Below are 12182 nucleotides of genomic sequence, written 5' to 3'. Positions count from 1 at the left end.
ACAACGAAGAAGAGCAACCTGCAGTGGTGGCTGAGGTCAGCTGCCTTTTCCAGGGGCATGCTTCTTCACATCTGGGAGATACTAACAACCGATGCCAGCCTTTATAGAGGGGGGTGTCACTGCAACGGTCTCCAGTCCAAGGGCATTGGACTCTGGCTCAGCAGAAGTGGTTCATAAATCACCTTGGAACTCGAAGCCATTTGTCTAGTGGTACAGGCACTAAAGAAATCTCTGGAAGGCAAGGCCGTCGGTCTTCTCAGATAATGCAACAGCGGTAGCATATGTCAACAGGCAAGGAGGCATGAGAAGCGCCCCGTTATGCCTAGAAGCTCAACTCCTCTCTGCAGGCTCTCTCAGCCGTGCACAAAGCAGGAGTGGAAAATGTGCAGGCTGACTTTTCTCAGACTCTCGACCCATGGGAATGGTCATGGTCTCCACAGGTTTTTGACGCTATGGTTCGGTGGTGGGGGCCTCCAAAGATGAATCTGATGGCCTCGGTGGTGAACACCAAGATGCCTCATTTTTACAGCAGAAGATTCGAGTTCGGAAGTGAGGGGTTGAGTCATTCGGAGGATTGCAATCCATCCCAACTTGGTAGTTCTAGTGGTACCCGATTGACCTCGCAAACCAAAGTATGTGGACCTAATCCGTCTCCAGAGGGTCAAAGGCCTCATACTGTTCAAGTGGATCTTCTCACTCAGGGACTTGTTCCTATTGAGAATCTGGAATACTTTGGGCTTATGGCATGGCTCTTGAACGGCCAGCCCTGATGAGCAATGGTTATTCAAATGTGGTTTCAATGGTTATTCGAATGTGGTTGTTACCACGTTACTCAGAGCTAAAAAGCCATCCACGGTAGCATCCTATGCTTAGACCTAGAAGTCCTTTCAGCACTAGTGTGTAGTGAAGGATTGAACCCTGGTGAGCTCATATTTCAGTAGTCCTGGACTTTTTGCAGGAGGGACTTCAGAAGAGGCTGTCAGTAGATAGTAGGTCTTTCCTGTTTCCAAACTTGTGGTAAGAGAATCCTTGGGTTGTTGTCCAGATTTTGCCCGATTCATTTAAGGGGCTCTACGGTTGCGCCCTCCCAGTGCATTCCCTTTACCCTTCCTGAAACCTTAACATTGTGTTGCAAGGTCTCAGTACTGCTCCGTATGAGCCCTTATAGGAGGCTTCCCTTTTGGATCTTAAGTCAAGACTGTGTTCCTAATGGCAATTAAGTCAGTGAGATGGTTTTTTGATTTAAAAGCTCTTTTCTGCAAGAAGCTGTTCCTTAGGTTCACGGAATCAGGGCTCTCCCTATGCACAGTTTTGTCCTTTTTATTGAAAGTAGTCTTGTCCTTCCACATCAATCAGGAAGTCCGTTTGCCTACTTTCCGCCCTAGGAAAATGATAAAGCATTGCATTTGCTAAATGCCAAGTGAGTGCTTCTTCGGTACCTTGAAGTTACTGAGTTTCACCTTTTGAATCACCTTTTTGTTCTGACCAGTCATGCCAAGAAAGGGAGGCCGGCGTCTACAGCCTTTTTAGATGGATTAAAATGGTCATTTCCTTCACTTATATGGAGTTTGGTAAAACAGTCATCAATCACATTGAAAGTGCACGCCACTAGAAGGGTTGCTGCCTCTTGGGTGGAGACTAGGGCTGTCTTGCCTGAGGAGATTTGTAGAGTGGCTACATGGTCTACCCTTCGTACCTTTGCCAGGTTCTAAAGGGTGGATGTAGTAGCAAGGAAGGGCTCTGCTTTTGGTTCCTTCTTTTTGAGGGCAGGCTCAGCAGGCCTGCCCTAGACTCTGGGGACTGCTTTGGTATGTCCCTAGCGTTCAGGACCACTAGACACATTGTACTAGAAAGAAAGATTAGTTCTTACCTCAGTAATTTTTTTGTAGATATGTCTAGTGGTCCTGAAGTCCCGCACTGTGTACAGGCTTTGCCTGCCTTCTGCCTTAAGATTAGTCTGGTTTTGAAGAATTTTGTCTATCAGAGATGCTGAGAGGATAAAAAAAAAATGATGTATAGGAAAATCCTCATTAACATACAGTCTGGCTTAAGTTTTTGCCTGATAGCAGGTCATAGAAACATAGAAACATAGAAAGGTGACGGCAGAAAAGGGCCACAGCCCATCAAGTCTGCCCACTCTACTGACCCACCCCATTAAGTCTGAGTGCTGATGACTTAGTTCCTTAGCTCGACCCTCGTAGGGATCCCACGTGGATATCCCATCTATTCTTAAAGTCGAGCACGTTGGTGGCCTTGACCACCTGCATCGGAAGTTTGTTCCAATGATCCACCACCCTTTCCGTGAAGAAGTACTTCCTGGCGTCACCACTAAATTTCCCTCCTCTGAGTTTAAGCGGGTGCCCCCTTGTGACCGAGGGTCCCATGGGAAAGAATATGTCGTTTTCCATCTCGACACGACCTGTGACGTATTTAAATGTCTCAATCATGTCACCCCTTTCCCTGCGCTCCTCTAGAGTATAGAGCTGCAATTTGCCCAGTCTTTCTTCGTATGAGAGACCCTTGAGTCCGGAGACCATTCTAGTGGCCATACGCTGGACCGACTCGGCTCGAAGCACATCTTTACGGTAATGCGGCCTCCAGAATTGCACACAGTATTCCAGATGAGGTCTCACCAATGATCTGTAAAGTGGCATGATGACTTCAGGTTTGCGGCTGACGAAGCTTCTCTTGATACATCCCATCATTTGCCTTGCCTTGGATGAGGCCTTCTCTACTTGTTTGGCAGCCTTCATGTCTGCACTGATGATAACTCCCAAGTCCCGTTCTTCTGAAGTCCTAGCTAGTGCTTCTCCATTCAAGGTGTATGTTCTGCATGGATTTCTACTGCCAAGATGCATGACCTTACACTTCTTAGCGTTGAAACCCAGCTGCCATGTCGAGGACCAGATTTCTAACGTGATCAGATCTTGCGTCATACTATCCACGAGATTGCTTTCACTTACTATATTACACAGTTTGGCGTCGTCAGCGAACAGTGTTACTTTACCCTGAAGCCCCCGGGTCAAGTCCCCTATGAATATGTTGAAAAGGGATGGTCCCAGGACTGATCCCTGCGGCACTCCGCTAGTCACCTCCGATGTCTCAGAGAGGGTGCCGTTGACCACCACTCTCTGAAGTCTTCCACTCAGCCAATCAGTGACCCATGCAGTTAGTTTCTCACCCAACCCCATCGATTTCATCTTGTTTAATAATCTGCGGTGCGGTACACTGTCAAAAGCTTTACTGAAATCCAAGTACACTATGTCTAGAGACTCTCCCGAGTCTAGCTTTCCTGTCACCCAGTTAAAGAAGCTGATAAGATTGGATTGGCATGACCTGCCCCTAGTGAATCCATGTTGACAGGGATCCCTCAGATTTCCCTCATCCAATATTGTGTCTAATTTACCTTTAAGCAGGGTTTCCATGAGTTTACACACTATTGATGTGAGACTCACTGGCCTGTAATTCGCAGCCTCTGCTTTGCAGCCCTTTTTGTGCAGAGGAACAACGTTGGCTGTTTTCCAGTCTAGGGGGACTCTTCCCGTACCTAGGGAGAGATTGAAGAGCGTGGCTAACGGTTTCGCCAGAACATCGCATAGCTCTCTGAGCACTCTTGGGTGCAAATTATCCGGTCCCATAGCTTTGTTCACCTTAAGTCTTGACAGTTCTCTGTAAACATCAGTTGGTGTGAACTCAAAATTCTGAAATGGGTCTTCCATGCTTTGCTTTGCTTCCAGACGTGGCCCTTGCCCTGATGCCTCGCAGGTGAAGACTGAACAGAAGTAATCATTCAGTAGTTTGGCCTTATCAGAATCTGTATCCACATAGTTTCCTTCTGGCGTTCTAAGGCGTACTATCCCGTTTGTGTTCTTTTTCCTGTCGCTAATGTACCTGAAGAAGGATTTGTCCCCTTTTTTAATGTTCTTCGCTAGAGTTTCTTCCATTCGAAGTTTGGCCTCTCTGACTGCTGTTTTGACCGCTGCAGACCTTGTCCTATATTCAATGTTTGCTTCTTTTTTCCCCGTGCGTTTGTATGAGAGAAATGCTTTTTTCTTTTCTTTGACGAGGTAAGAGACCTCTTTAGTGAACCATTGGGGTTTCTTTTTTCTTTGCTGTTTGGTTACCGATTTTATGTAGCGTTCAGTTGCCTCATGAAGGGTCAACTTCAAGGTTGACCACATAGCTTCCACATTATCAGTTACTTCTTGAACCTGCAACGTCTGATGGACGAAATCACCCATGCGTGTGAAGTCGGTGCCTCGGAAATTGAGTACCCTTGTTTTTGTTTGTGACCTGGGGAAGCCTTTCTTAAGGTTAAACCATACCATGTTATGGTCACTGGTGGCTAGCGTTTCTCCCACCGAGACCTCCGAGACGCTTTCCCCGTTCGTAAGTACCAGGTCCAGGATGGCCTGGGCTCTAGTGGGCTCTAGTACCATTTGTTTGAGCCGTGCTCCCTTCATGGATGTTAATATCCTCCTGCTATCACAAGTTTTCGTTGAGAGTGTGTTCCAGTCTACATCAGGCATGTTAAAGTCTCCCATCAGAACGACGTCCCCCCGTAAGGTGATATTCTCAATGTCTTCGATTAATTCTGCATCCTTGTCCTCCGATTGTCTTGGGGGTCTGTATACCACACCAAGGTACAGGCATTTTTCTCTGCCTCTGGCCAAGTTCACCCAGATGGATTCCCCAGTATACTTGACATCCGTGATCCTTGTTGTCTTGATGTTCTCTTTGATGTAAAGTGCAACCCCTCCTCCTGACTTACCCTCTCTGTCTTTTCGAAGCAGGTTGTATCCTGGCATAGTTATATCCCACCCATGAGAGTCTGTGAACCATGTTTCGGATATTGCTACTACGTCTAGGTCTGCATTAACTATTTCTGTTTCTAGTTCTAGAAATTTATTCCCTAAGCTGTGTGCGTTAACATACATAGCTCTCCACTCTTTCTGTCTGCTAGGCTCCTGTAGTGAGCCATCCATTTGAATTAAAGTGTCACCTAGTGATTGTTTTGCAATAAGGGTACTTACCTCGGACTTAGAAGCGGAGATTTGGTTCACCCCATCAGGATTGTTACTTACTGCTCCGGTGTAAAAGTGGGTACCCACCCCCGACTTACCTAGTTTAAAGCCCTTCGAAGTAGGCGGGCTAGCCTGTGTCCGAATACATTCTTACCTCTGTTGGTCAGGTGGAGTCCGTCTGGTCCCTGTAGTCCCTGTAGTGCCTCTCCGTGATTCAGGAATCCGAAGTTCATTTCCTGGCACCATCGTTGTAGCCACTCATTCGTCCTCAGGATACGTTCATCCCTGTCCCTTCCTCTGCCCCTAACTGGAAGAATTGAAGAGAATACTACCTGTGCTCCTGTCCGCTTTAGCCTCTTTCCCAGAGCTCCGAAGTCTCTAGCTATGTCCTCCAGGGAGTTCTTGGCAGTGTCGTTCGTCCCGACGTGAATGAGCATCATGGGGAAGTGGTCGTGGGGCCTGAGAAGTTTATCCAGACAGGTGGTCACATCTCGTATTCTGGCTCCGGGTAGACAGCAGACCTCCCTTGACTGCATATCCGGTCTGCATACTGGTCCCTCGGTGCCCCTCAACATGGAGTCATGCAAGTAGCTATAAGCTCTATGAATAATTAGTGCTGGTTGCACAATTTTGAATGTTATAATGTTGTTTACTATTTTTATTATAGAGTAGAACACAATTGAAGTGTCGGGGAATCTCATTTTCCTCCTTACATTTACGTCTATTACAGTGCTACTTGATTGCTTTTGTACAAACTAAGAGGGCAGGAGCAGCTTCTTGTGAAGAAAATGGAGTTGAAAGCATGATTGACAAGTTTTCTGCAAGTAACTTGCTAGTTCAGATACAAGACCTTAGTGTTCAGGACCAAAATATACATCTACAAGAAAGATTACTGAGGTAAGAACCTAATCTTTCTGCAGCTGTTCATTAATCTTGATTCTGTTTTCAGATATTGTTTAAATTTTCTGCATTATTTGACTTTTATTTTGAAATTTTTTCACTTTAGGTATGCCCTAGTAGACTTCGGTTTGGCACAAGGAACCTCAGATACAAAAATAGAACTTCTTAAGGTTGTGCAGTCTGAAAGCCAGCAGAAAAGTTGCTTACAAAATAAAGGTCACAGAATGATAGGAAATAAGGCTGCAGTACCTCCAGAGCTAGCTCAGCAATCTTCAGCCAAGCCAGCTGTTTGGTCACTCGCACAAATACAGATCAAACCACAAAAGGTTTGGAGTCTTTCCTTCTCTATTAATATTGTACTGGTTTATTTCTTTTTTATTATTTTGATCCACTAGGGGGCAATATTGTATAATACTAGACATTATTTATGGCAATGATTTTAATGGGATTTTTGGAGTAATTTTTAGATGTAATCTTATTTAATATTAGGGAATACTTGGGCTTTACAGCTTGGTCACACACATTGCTGTGTATCACCAGAAAGAAAATCGACTTTTCAGTTGGGGGAAAAATAGGTTTTCTAAAACTTGACCCTATTGTACAGCAAGAAAAGGTGTCTTCATTCCCAGTGATGATTAGTGGGACTATCTGAATCACTTCAGTTTCAGAATACCCTCACTTGTAAGGGTTAGGTTATCAAGATATTGCTTAAGCAGCTCCTGCCCCGGAATATGAGGACGCCAAAAATAAGAGTGTTCCCTGTTATAAACCCTTGAAAAAGCCCTTGCGGGCAAAACGGGTCCTGTTGGGCACATTACTGTTGGGGCAAGTAATAAAGAACTTTTCTTCAATACATCATGAGTTCTTGTCAGTTTTCAAATTAAAGTTACACTTTCTGACATTGATTGATTAAGCAATATCTTGATAACCTAACCCTTACAAGTGAGGGTATTCTGAAATTGAGGAGATTTTCTACAACCTCACTTCCTATCTTCTACCTGTTGTGGATTTAGTGTTTGCTATCTGAATCACTACCTGATCATCTTCCAGACTGAGATTGTAGGTCTGCAGTTTCCCACCAGCTTCTTAACTCAGCAGGATTACAGGTCAACTGTGTGTGTGACACCCAGAAGCATAAATATTGATCTCCTATGGGTGTATTGAGCTATACAATAATTCACATATTCTAAGAGAACACAAAAAATTTGAAATACTTCACATGATGTCAGCAGTATGAGAACGGTCTCCTTATATAAACTTACTAGCTGATGCCCCGGCGTTGCACGGGCATTTAATTATAGCAATAACACAGTAAATGGATTCAAATAAAGATACTTTATAGTGGTGAATAAAAGTATTTTTTTACAGCTTAATTGACATGAATGGGTGAAATCTGATTTTCTGTTTGTAGCTCCACCCACGTGTGCAGGTGGGCCGCGAGACCCCCAGAACATATCACCCCAGGTAGTGAGGGATCTGCATACCAAGTTTCGTCCAAATTGGTCACAGTTAGAATGGCAGCTTTTTACATTTTTTCCATTGACATGAATGGGTGAAATCTGATTTTCTGTTTGTAGCTCCGCCCACGTGTGCAGGAGGGCCGCGAGACCCCCAGAACATATCACCACAGGTAGTGAGGGATCTGCATACCAAGTTTTGTTCAAATCGATCAAGCCGTTTGTGAATTACTGTGAGAATGGCAGCTTTTTACATTTTTTCCATTGACATGAATGGGTGAAATCTGATTTTCTGTTTGTAGCTCCACCCACGTGTGCAGGGGGGCCGGGAGACACACAGAACATATCACCCCAGGTAGTGAGGGATCTGCATACCAAGTTTCGTTCAAATCGGTCAAGCCGTTTTTGAATTACTGTGAGAATGGCAGCGTTTTACATTTTTTCCATTGACATGAATGGGTGAAATCCGATTTTCTGTTTGTAGCTCCGCCCACGTGTGCAGGGGAGCTGGGAGACACCCAGAACATATCACCCCAGGTAGTGAGGGATCTGCATACCAAGTTTCGTTCAAATTGGTCAAGCCGTTTTTGAATTACTGTGAGAATGGCAGCGTTTTACATTTTTTCCATTGACATGAATGGGTGAAATCCGATTTTCTGTTTGTAGCTCCGCCCACGTGTGCAGGTGGGCCACGAGACCCCCAGAACATATCACCACAGGTAGTGAGGGATCTGCATACCAATTTTTGTTCAAATCGGTCAAGCCGTTTTTGAATTACTGTGAGAATGGCAGCTTTTTACATTTTTTCCATTGACATGAATGGGTGAAATCTGATTTTATATTTGTAGCTCCGCCCACGTGTGCAGGTGGGCCGCGAGACCCCCAGAACATATCATCTCAGATAGTGAGGGATCTGCATACCAAGTTTTGTTCAAATCGGTCAAGCCGTTTTTGCGTGATCGCGGCACATACACACACACATACATACACACATACATACCTCCGATTTTATATATATAGATTACAACAACTAAGAGTTTATAGCGTACCTATCTAATACACAGTGATAGGAATGGCCAAATCCTAAACAACTAGGCTTTTTTTAATCTTAGGATTTTCCATTAGCACATTTACTTATACTCTCTCTTATTTCTGAGAGTTATTCTTAAGTATCCAGTGTCTGCTATGCCCACATTACCCCTGTCCTGAAGTCACTTCATTGGCTCCCTATCCATTTTCACATATAGTTCAAATTCCTCTTACCAACCTACAAATGTATTTACTCCATAGCTCCCGACAATCCCGCACCCCCCTCCCCAAGCACTCCGCTCATCGGATAAGTCCCTCTCTCTTATCTGTACTCTTCTCTATGGCCAATTCCAGACTCTGTCCCTTCTTCTCTGCTACACCATATGTCTGGAACAAACTGCCTGAATCAGTACTTCAAGCTCCATCTCTGGCAATATTCAAATCCAGACTCAAAGCCCACTTCTTTAAGATGCTTTTGGTTTCAAACTCCAACCCACTTTCTAAGCACCAATATTTGTCTTTATCATTCCATCAGTAATTTCCCCACCTGAGCACTGTATATTGATGTGCCTTCCTGTCCAGTTTGTTTGTCTTTTGAGTAGGGACTTCCTTCTATATTTTTGATGTACAGTGCTGTGTTCTCGTATGTCTAGTAGCATTGTAGAAATGATTATTAGTAGTTCCATCTTGATATGTTAGTGCCAGAAGCCTGCAAGTTCTTGATAAATATTTTTATTTTGAAGATAGACTCTTTCAGCGCAAAAGGAGCATGACCAGTGGGTTATTCACCTTTACCTGCGAGTTTTGCAGAAAGAATCATCCATAGCTTTTCAGCTCTGCTTCCTTGTGTCAGTGGGCAGTGCCCCATCTCCTCAGTTTCCCTTTTTGCATGTGAGTTGAGAAATTGTCTTTTCTTCTGCTCTTCAATGATTTATTATTTTTGGATATTAAGCCAAAGTTCGAGGCTTTGCAGTGCTCCAGAGGTTCCCAAGATTTCAGGGACAGCTCTGCCTGGGAGAAGATAGTCTCTGGTTCAGAGGACTGTAGCTGGGGGTGGGAGGCCGCAACCAGTTTTGCAGGGAACCTACCTAGCCAGCCTGCACTAAGATTGAGGATAGCTCGGGGAGTGTTCCCCGGAAGCTCAGCTCACCCCAATTTATTAGGCTGAGTGGTTCTGCGTTGTTCCAGCAAGCTGTAGCAGGTGCTGGCTGCCCCTATCCCTCAAAGATGCATGAGGAGCTAGTAGGGTCAAGGGTTTCAGGGTCTATAAGCCTGTCTAAAAGGCAGCCCGAAGAGACAAGCAGCTGGAAGATGTTATGTGCTTGTCTGAGGCAGAAATATTCTCTGTTGTCTAGCTGCAGTGTGAGCTGATGCAGGTACAGCACTAGGTAGTTTTGTGAGTACAATTTTACTGTCTATGGTAGACTTTGGAGTGATTCAAGAACTAAAATTTTAAGTGTCTCTGGGGCTCCCTATAGAGTCCCCATCCTCCAAATTCCCTCTTTCTGAATTTTTGAAACTTTTTATTTAGTTCTCTTGGGCCATTCTTTGGCACTAATCACTACCGCTGCAGCCATTTTAGATTTCCCGATTTTATTGTAAAAGCCTCTATCTGCCTCAAAACACCTTGATTTTACTACTAATTGATTTTTATCCCAGGACAAGCAGGCAGCATATTCCCACACATGGGTGACGTCACCGACGGAGCCCCGCAGCGGACAGCCTCGAAAGCAAACTTGCTTGAAGATCTCGAACTTTCGAGCACTGCACCGCGCCTGCGCGCGTGCCTTCCCGCCCGAACTAGGGGGCGCATCTCCTGAGAGGATCCTCAGTTCGTTTATTTCCGCGGAGACAAGAAGACACGTTCTCTTGCTCTGCAGCAATTGCCTTCTCATCACCGCGGCTGTTTCTTTCTTTAAGTCGGTCGCTGTGCTTGTTTCTTAATCCTTTCTTTTTCTTTTCATAAAAAAAAAAAATATTGTTTTTCTTTTTTTGTTCGGCCGTCGAGCTTTGGGCCTAGGCTCCTTCGTTCGACACGGACTTTATTTTTTCCATGTCCCGGCCTCTTACCGGGTTTAAACGTTGTCGACAGTGTAATCGGGTGATTTCTGTCACCGATCCCCACTGCCGTTGTTTACAGTGTCTGGGTTCTTCTCATTCTCCAGAAGATTGTCATCGCTGCTTCACCCTTACTCCTCGGGCCTTTCGACGACGTTGTGCTCAATTTTTTCAACTTTTCGGCATGGAGCAATCTTCGGACCCGGCCTCGACCGTAGCGGCTGCTCCGGTCTCAAAGGCTTCGACTCCGACGACCTAGACACCATATTCTAGAGAGGCTTCTCCATCCTATTCAGTTCAACATAAATCACGCAGTGGTTCTCCTGAGGAAACATCTGATCCAAAATCAGTTTCTTTTGCCAAATTTATCTTTGACATGGGCCAAGCTCTCAAGATAGACCTTCATTCAGACTCAAAATATACTCCTGAGTACTTAGCGGATATGGAGCTTCCCCACCCTCCAAAAGAGTCACTCAGATTACCTATGACTCCTGTTCTACAGCAGACCTTCACTCGCAATATGGAAACTCCTTATTCTATCACTGCTATCCCATCCAAATTAGAATCTCGTTATAGAACGGTCCCATGTAAAGGGTATGAAAAGTCTCAACTTTCTCATCAATCTCTAGTTGTAGAATCATCATTGAAGAAAGCACATCCCTCCAAAATCTATGCTTCGGTTCCTCCTGGTAGGGAAGGCCGTACCATGGATAAGTTTGGACGTCGTTTATACCAGAACTCTATGATGGCAAATAGAGTTCTTAATTATAATTACATATTTACGTCCTACTTCAACCATTTTTTAAAGATTTTATCTTCATTTTACCCGGACATCTCTACCAATCGCCTATCAGAATTTAAAAATATCCTTAAGACTCTTTCTCAGTTGAGACTTTTCATGCTACAAGCTTCCTATGATGCCTTTGAACCCTCGTCTAGAGTGTCGGCATTTGCAGTAGCCATGCGTAGATTAGCATGGTTACGGATAGTGGACATGGATCCAAACCTTCAGGATAGATTGGCTAATCTTCCTTGTCAAGGAAATGAATTATTCGATGACTCTATTGAGGCAGCTACAAAGCGTCTTTCAGAACATGAGCGCTCTTTTGCTTCCCTCATTCGTCCAAAACCTAAACCTGTACCAACTAGAGGTTTCAAACAAACTCCACGTCGCTATCCGCAGAAAACAACTCCTGCTTTTTCTAGACCTCCTGCTCGTCGGCCTCCTCCACAACAAAGGCAACAAAAATCTCAGACTCCTGCTGCCACCAAACCTGCTCAGTCTTTTTGACAATCTCGACCTGAGCATTCAAATTTCTCTGTTTCCAAATTCTCACCTCCCCATAGGAGGTCGCCTGTCCACTTTTTATCACCAATGGGAGCTCATTACTTCAGACCTCTGGGTACTTACCATCATACGAGAGGGATACTCTCTTCGACTCTTTCAGGCACCTCCAGATCGCCATCCAAGAGAGTGTCTTTCAAATCAGTCGCATTTTCCCCTTCTTCTTCAAGAAGCTCGAGCTCTTCTTCTCCTGCGAGCAGTGGAGGAAGTTCCTCTTCCACAAAGGAACTTGGGATTTTATTCCCGTTATTTTCTAGTTCCCAAAAAGACGGGGGATTTGCGACCGATTTTGGATCTCAGAGCTCTCAACAAATATCTAGTCAAAGAGAAATTTCGAATGCTCACTCTGCCGACTCTATATTCCTTGAT

At 44.7% G+C, this 12182-nt stretch overlaps 1 protein-coding gene across 1 annotated transcript in view; it reads left to right on the top strand.

The window, feature by feature from the left end:
• Positions 1-12182, top strand: part of CDC7 (cell division cycle 7) — a 71011-nt gene that overhangs the window by 22626 nt on the left and 36203 nt on the right. The window contains exon 6 of the mRNA XM_033916381.1: positions 6031-6250. Coding sequence (XP_033772272.1) covers positions 6031-6250 — 220 coding nt within the window. The remainder of the gene's footprint in view (positions 1-6030; positions 6251-12182) is intronic.

Source organism: Geotrypetes seraphini, chromosome 12, assembly GCF_902459505.1.
Source record: "Geotrypetes seraphini chromosome 12, aGeoSer1.1, whole genome shotgun sequence".
In the NCBI taxonomy this organism is placed as follows: domain Eukaryota; kingdom Metazoa; phylum Chordata; class Amphibia; order Gymnophiona; family Dermophiidae; genus Geotrypetes; species Geotrypetes seraphini.
The sequence above is the reverse complement of the archived record's forward strand: the minus strand, read 5'-3'. Positions and strand labels throughout refer to the sequence as shown.